Below are 7957 nucleotides of genomic sequence, written 5' to 3'. Positions count from 1 at the left end.
TTGTAAAACACAGACTCTGAATATATTCACACTGCTCAAAAAAAGAAGATAAACAAATGAGGTCGAGCTCCCAACTCCATGCACTGCCTTACCAGTCAGCTCACCTTAGCTCTGTTTCACACCACTCCAACCAGGTCTCTCCAAGACAAAGCTTGAGAAGAGTCTGGACATGGATCCACGGATCCTTGCCAAAAAGGCAATTACAGACAAGACCATGTGAGGTTGAACTTTCTTCATGCTACACAGTCCCCCAGCATTATCCCACGTGACTTCACATACTGAGGCACTTTACATCTTCACATACCTGTGCAATGCAAACACCACTCTGCTGAGCTGCAGAACAGTCCTATCTTTAATTCAGACAACTTTAATTGAAAAGAAAATCACAACGAAACACATGAGATAATTGTGTGTTAGGATCATAAGTGGACTGCATGAGCCCAGGGAAGACCAAGGACCAGAAGCACAGAAGAGTGGACGTGGCTGGTGTGTTCTAAGAAGGATTAGCCATAAGCACTCCTTACACGAGCCCATCTGTGCCATGTGGCTTGGGAATTGGTAGCTGCCCTTGACTGTCTGATATTTATCACCAGATGTAGCACAAGCCTCGTGCTGCACATCGCTGTGTGAAGTTCAGTTCCACTGATCTTAGTGGAATTTGTTACAGTGTAAGCTGCTACACACAACAAAAGAAGTGTTAGGACTTGACAAAAAAAGGCTAGGGACAAGAGCATCTCATTTTGTAACTTCCTCCTAACAATGTCTAATGATGTGAGAGGATGTTACCAGCAAAATTAGGTATCTGATGTTTGTTCCACCACCTCCAAAGCACCCCTGTCCCCCTTCTACCTGGCTGGTGGCACTGCAGGTAGGATCCCCTCTCTCCTGGGATCTCACAGTAGGACAGCAAACCACAGTGCAGGGAAGATGCTGCAACAGGGGAACGAGGATTCTGCCTCTCACCATGGTACTGGTTCCTGAGCAGGAAAAAGTCCTTGTAGACGAGAGATTGTGCTCAGGCACAGGCTTTGGCCTCAATTTACTTCTCAGTAAGGAGAGGGTAACTTTGTATTTGATTCCATTACTTTCTGGTAGAACTGCTTGAAATGAGAAATATTTGTGCTTGCCTTACTTACAGACCACTGGGCAATCACTGGGTAAATAACAATTGTTTGGCACTACAAAGGTAATAGCAAGCATCTTCAGTATTTTAAAAAGCACAGTATTTACCATGTCCTGAAGAGATCTCTTGCCTTTTAGTCTCTCCTGTGCCCTTTAAACAGCAAGATGAATAGATGCATTTTCTACTGGACCTCAAAGAGTAGCTCACTAAACTTGAAAAAATCTGAAGCAGCACAGCATTTGCTTGATTTATATTTCAAACATGGGAAAAGTGCCTTTGTGTTAAAGTGCTTTGCTGAATCAGGACATAACTTATGAATATTGAACCCCTCTCTCTCACTGCATTCCTCTAGCAACAGCCATTCAAAACTACAGGTTGTACTTTCCTACCTATTCTGGCAGGATGGTAACTTCAAACAGCTTAAGTTCAACAGAACCCCTAATGCAAAACTTTAAACATACTAAGGTTACATATTTTTAACATATGTTTAATGAATTTGTTGTGTACCCTGCAGTTACAGCTTTGGCTTGAAGGCACAAATATTAAGGCACAATAAATGCAAATAATGTATACATTTCAATGTGTTGTGTTGCAGATAACTTTGTACTACATGGTATTTAGGTATAATGACATGTCATTCAAACATTTCCTCAAGTTATTTTAATACCTTTTTTTCTCTGATAACCTGGATAAAAAGAGGAATGTGTGTTAAATTATTTAAATATTTCTTCAGTGCAAATGTGGTAATTTTCTTCTATAGTACAGAAGAGTGAGATTGATTTTTCAGTATTTGGATTTTAGCAAAATAAAACTAGTATTTACACTCATCTTGAACAGCATTATTTTAACTATTTATCAAAAAATAAGTATAGAGTACTTTTTCTGCTATCAAAAACAAAAAGTATTTTTGGCTTTTTCAAGTCTTTTTTCTATCAACCTGCATAGCTACTTATAGCAGGTAGAAAAACAGTTGCTCTGGATAACTAAGTTGCACACTACCAAATCTGCTGTTTAGACACAAAAGTGACACTGAAAAAATTTTGGTTTTCCTTGTTCTCAAAATATCTCCAAAAGAAAAAAAGGACACATTCCAATTATTTTAATAGGCTCCAAATATGCACTCTAGACTTAGGTGTCCTGCACCCGTTTAAATAAAAGAGATCTCTACCACATAACTTTCAAATAAAAACTGAATCTGCCTAATTTCTTTAGCAATACAAACATTATTAGTTGGAAACAAAAACATATTGCACTGAAATTAAAGAAATGGACAGTAAAAATTTTCTTCTCAGTATTAAATAAGAAGGATGTCCAGTGCAAAGAATCACCCCCTCCCTTTCCTCTCCTGTTGACACTTGCAAACATTGTCGCTGAGTTTAGATGATCTCAGGTTTACATTCTATAGAAAACAGTTAAGGCTATTAGGAATCACAGTGCAGTTTCGGTTACGCATAATCCTGAGGAAGGATCCAAGGACGAGTCTGTGGCAAGCTGACCATTCTGAACAACTTCTGGGTAATTCTTACTGAAGTATACCTAGAAAAAATATTAGATTCTGTGAGTAATTATGCCTCAAACACCTTACAGCTTCAAACAAAACTTGTGAAGATAAACAGAGTAGAGATAAATACATATCCTTAAGGAATCACAAAGGAACTTCAGGTTAGTTGCTTTCAGTAACTGTATGTCACTGAAAAAGTAGTAAAATTACTATATGATCTTCCATTACAACAAAACATGAGGAAAATCCCACACAACTTGTAGATCCCCTCAAATTTTGTTAATTCAGATAAATAGATATGTTTTATTGCTTTACATTAGACTGATAAGTAAAATCATTTTACTAGCTCAAAACATGAGATAAATTAAAAACAGGGCGACAAAGAAGCTGTGAAATCTTGCGTCTGCACAAGGGTTTCTCATTTTCACACATAAAATGAGCACAATGGATTTGGATGTTAAAATCAGGTTGTAATCCCTATATTTTACAAACTATGATTGACAACCATTGAAAGTTCGAAGTATATGTATGAAATACCCCAGCGTTTAATTTGTGCTGCAGAGCAGTTATAGGGCCTATAGAAATGTGATCTCTGGATAGCAAACCACAATAATGAAAGAAGAAGCAAAAGCTTTAACAATGACTCAACCAAGCAACTTCTCTAAAACGTAAGATGATACCAAATAATAGGACAGTTCTTTGCCAAGCCTTTGAGTTCCTGAATTCTACCAATTTCTAGCTCAACTAGAAGAGATACAGGTTTCCTGATAAATGTATAATCAGAACATAAAGGAAATGAAATGCTGTCAAGTTTCACTGTTCCACAATCATCTGTTTTTAGCAGCTGTATCATATCTCTGTTCCTTGACAGATGCGCATAACAAAATGAAATAATGTCAAGACTTGTGTGCTCTTATCTAAAAATGTGTTTGGGTGAAAAAGGACTTCAAATGCAATTTTTTCTTCCAAAAAGAATGTGAAAAGTTTCGTTCCAGTCTTTAAAAACAGAAAATACACTATCTTTCCGAAGCTGACATGTGTCATGAGTTAGGTTTCATAGTCAGACTGCTTTGACTACAGCTTATGAAACATTTCTGCAATTTATATTTGAGAGTGTTGTCAACAAAGTTCAGTTTATTTGATAATAATATCCTTTTCATATACATGAACACAAGTATAAGACACCCAGGATAAAAAAGAAATAGTCATTCTATAAAATCATTCCTGTAAGTACCGCTGTCATCTTTTGTGCACACATGCTAACATAGGATATATGCATCTTTACAAGTTTCAAAGAATATTTAAGTCTGATTTGAATCAACAGAAGAATTGGAAGTCCTGTTAAGAGGCATTCCTCAGTAACCAGTCACAATCGGATGCAACAGAGGAAAGTTAATGAGGCTGTTGCCTGCACACACGCTGCAGACGGCAGCCCCAGCTGTGGATTCCCATCCCGTTCCCAGTTTAAAACATAAAACTTTGGCATACTTTTAGTGCAGCTTTTGAATGTGATTTTTTTTTTAATGGAAAGCTAATAGAAAACCTTGGCACATTACTAGAGATGTAATGGAATGGCAGCTGCTTTTCAACTGTCTCATTGCAATTCTTCCCCTGAGCCCAATTCCTCAAGATATCAAATGCCGAAGTCTTTATACAAGTTTCTTCCACTGCCAACAGAGCTGCAACCTTTTTAAAAGTAATCACTGAGGTAACACCTAGTATTTTAATATTTACATATCTGTCACAGCTTTAAAATAAAATAAAATGACCCTTATTTTTCCCTCAAAGTGCTCAAAATGCAACTGACAGAAACCCAGCCCTATCCTGATGCCACTAAAGCCTGCAGAAAAGCCTCTCACAATGCTGCCCAGAGTGAGGAGAACACACCAACTTCTGTTTATCTGAATAATTGAGCACTTTTATTTTTTCTCTCTTTTAACTGCTTGAAGACTATTTCTCACTTTCCTATAGGACTTTCTCCTAGTAGCTTCTTGCAAACTCAGCAAAGATAAAAAACATAGTCTCACGATGTCAAGCACAACCCAATTGCCATCAGGCTTACAGGCTAGTTAATATATACTCACTGGTCTCCAATTTGAGCTGTGCCTGTGTTGTTTTCTTTGACATTTGCAAAAAAAATGGGGATATTGAGTGTCCAAGAAAGACGCGCAAATAGCAATGTACAGTGATGTTGGATCAATTCAGAAGCCTCAGGCTGCAGCAACAGCTCAATCTTGCAATGCTTAGCTAAGATGCCCATAAGATGTTTTGTTTAAATTATGTTTCTTCAAATATGTCCAAGTTAGTCTTCCAGTTTCAGATGTGTAGTCTCTCTTTATTTGCATTTGAAGGATATATCCAGAATCCATACTGTTCCAGAAAATGCATTGAAAGTTTCTGAATGAAAGAAGTTCTTGGTACAAGTTTGTTTTGTACAGGTCCAAATTGCAATATATCAAATAATCATTGCCAAAGCACAGCCACATTCCAAACCATTTTACTTAGCAACCCACTGTAACTCCTTTTGAAAAGTATGTATATATGTCATATTACCATTTCTTTTTATGTGCAGTATACTGTTTTCCAAAATCAGAAAAAAAGCTTTTCGTAGAAACAGTTCTTAGTAACCACAGTAGGAATGTAGGAGACCAACAGCAATGCATGCAACAGACTTACTAGTTTAAAAAGAAAAGCCATTGGAATCAGCTCTTCTGACTAAGCAATTTCCCTGAAAGTATGCACGAAGCACAAGGGACAGCAATAACAAAAACCCTGAATTATCCAAGTCCTCCAAACAGAAAGAACTGTAACTCTGCTTCTGGGTAGCTGCTGACTGGAGATACAGTCTCTCGGTTCCCATATTTTTGGGCCGAGTGCGGATAAGCACCATGCTTTGCATTCTTGGCAGATGCTAAAGCTTGTATCTGCCTTCTAGCCTGGGAGTTAGCAAACTTTTTCATCAAACCACATTTCAGCAGAGACTGGTTCCTGGATCTCTTCCCTTCCTGTACAAAATCACATAACATTGATGTGGTAACTGCAGATGACTGTATGGGCAAGTAACATCAGGCAATTATTTTTATACATTTTGAATTATCTTTGAATGCAATTGTGCAACTGGGGAGGGCTGCAGGGAAGGAACGACAGCATGACATGGCTAAATTTCTACAGATGACAGCCGGACAGCCTTACCTCTTGCCTTTCCAAGGATCAAGCCTTAGGAAGCTGGCCTTCATTTTACAGACAAACAATGGTCACATGAATTTTAAGCTATCCTTTTAAACATCACTTAAATAACCTCCAGATTGTCATACACATACCACAAAAAACACAGCTAACCCATTCCTTTCTAATAATAAAATATATGAAGCTAAACTGCAGCAACGGAGAGGGACAGCAGGACTCATAACATAGCTTTGTTCCGGACAAAGCTGTTTCCTCAGTTCTGCAATTTGTGCCACACAAGAATTTATAGTGTATGCTCTTAGCTACAATGCTTCACTTGAAAAACTCCTTAAAAAAAATTCTGAGTATGAATAGACACAAAAATCTCTTCTATAATCTTCAAAAGGTCCTGTAAAATAGCATCCAGACATGAGCATGAAGCCTCCATGACAGCACAGTCTTCCATTTTTTTCCAACTTCCTGGAAAATAGGCACCTGCCATTTTGTTTCCTGTCTTTATGTGTTGTTCCCTGTCTACTGCCGTTTTCTTTCCTCAGGTAACAGTCTCGACCTTGTGATCCCCTAGCTCTGCTCCACACATCCAGTGTCTTGAGGAAAGGAAAGCATAAAACCTAAAGACCTTTGACTCTTGTATCTAAAAGGCTTTCTTAAGTCACTACGTGCTCAATATCAGTGCCTTACTTGAGCGCTGAAAGTACAGCTGCATGAGCGTGAAGCAAGCTGCTGCCAAACTGAGCACTGCCAGTCTCAACTGAAGCAATGCTGAAACTTCGTTGGCACTGAATTAAAATCTTGCTCTGGACATCCTGTGTGGTAAATTATCAAGAAAAAAAGAAAGCAAGCCAATGCTAGTCAAAGAGCTCTTCAATTACAGGTCATTTCTTTAATCTTCTTATCTCTGCTTCAGCTTTCCATCTGAAAAGTGGAGATGGTATAGCCTCACCTCAGAGGCATATTATGAAAATTAATCCATTGATGTCTCTTAAACACTTTGATTGCCAGAGGAATGCTCACAATTACATTAATAATTCTGTACTCAGAGTAGGATTGGAATAGTAAGCAGTAAATCAGGCACAGAGCCTTGTAGGGAACAAGGAGGCAACAAAACATTCAACAGCTGTTTGTTAATGGAGCCCTGCTCATCCTATGTGCAGAACAGAGCAAGAGTACAAGAAGAAAGTAAGAGAATACACAACAGTAAAAATGTGATTACACCCCCAGAGACCGTAATATAATGCATAGGTACTGAAACCCAACTATAATACAGTGGGTCCTTAAAAAAAAGCCCTAACATGTTTTTTTACAGGAAGTTCTTTTAGGATCAATGCCCAGCACAGGTATGTCATATATTATTTGCACTTACTGTTTTGTGTACATACAAAAGGAGGCAAGAAATCCAGACTATCTTTCAACTCGGGGTATATAAGTACACTTCCAATTCGGAAGTGTAAATGATGGTTTTGCCTTGCAAAATTGACATATCCTTTAGTGGAAGGCTTACTATAACACTGAATATGCTAACTTGAGATAAACAAACTACACAGACAAACTTAATTATCTCTTCTTCTAAAATTACCCGTTTTGCTGTTTCAAACAGAGAAGCCGCTTCAGTCTTGCCCACTTGTTGCACCATTTTATAAAACAAGCTGTCTTGTTCTTGAAGCAAAATGTAAGGTTCACCATATTCTTTCAGTCTTCCTGCATCTAAAACCTGTTAAATCAGCAGAAACCAATGTATTAACATAAGAAAATTAAAAACTACACGTTAGAGACTAAAAACCAAATGTAGGCGACTGTAAGCAAGGGGGAAATGCATGCAATTGAGTACTAAAATGAATTTTGTATCCTGAAAATGAAGTACGTCCTCTTCAAACTAGTATAGCACTTTCTTAGTTTACAGACCTGTTGTACAATTTTAGAGTGCCCTACAGCCATTCCACCTATAGGAATCCAATGTAAAGTTATGCAGAATATGGAAATACAATGTTGGTGCAGCCAACAAAACAGCTTATAAGATTCATTGTGTAAGAAGGAAACAAAGAGGTCCAAAATGGGCTCTGAAGTAAACAGCTGTGGGTAAAAACCACGCAATAACCACCAAGACGGTTAAGGGAGAATAAGTAGGTCTTTTGAATTAGAGGAGGTGA

The 7957-nt window shown here is 37.9% G+C and overlaps 1 protein-coding gene across 5 annotated transcripts in view; it reads right to left on the bottom strand.

Annotated features, from left to right (window-relative positions):
• Nucleotides 1-334: 334 nt before the first annotated feature.
• ABCC4 (ATP binding cassette subfamily C member 4) overlaps nucleotides 335-7957 on the bottom strand; it is a 146074-nt gene continuing 138451 nt past the window's right edge. For all 5 annotated transcript variants that reach the window (XM_027645455.1, XM_027645466.1, XM_027645492.1 and 2 more), the window contains 2 exons: nucleotides 7387-7521; nucleotides 335-2659 (listed from right to left, as the gene is read on the bottom strand). In XM_027645455.1, the coding sequence (XP_027501256.1) occupies nucleotides 2552-2659; nucleotides 7387-7521 (243 nt within the window). In that variant the 3' untranslated portion in view covers nucleotides 335-2551. The remainder of the gene's footprint in view (nucleotides 2660-7386; nucleotides 7522-7957) is intronic.

This window comes from Corapipo altera, unplaced genomic scaffold (genome assembly GCF_003945725.1).
Source record: "Corapipo altera isolate COAL_440 unplaced genomic scaffold, ASM394572v1 0, whole genome shotgun sequence".
NCBI lineage: Eukaryota > Metazoa > Chordata > Aves > Passeriformes > Pipridae > Corapipo > Corapipo altera.
This window is presented reverse-complemented; position numbering and strand designations above follow the sequence as displayed.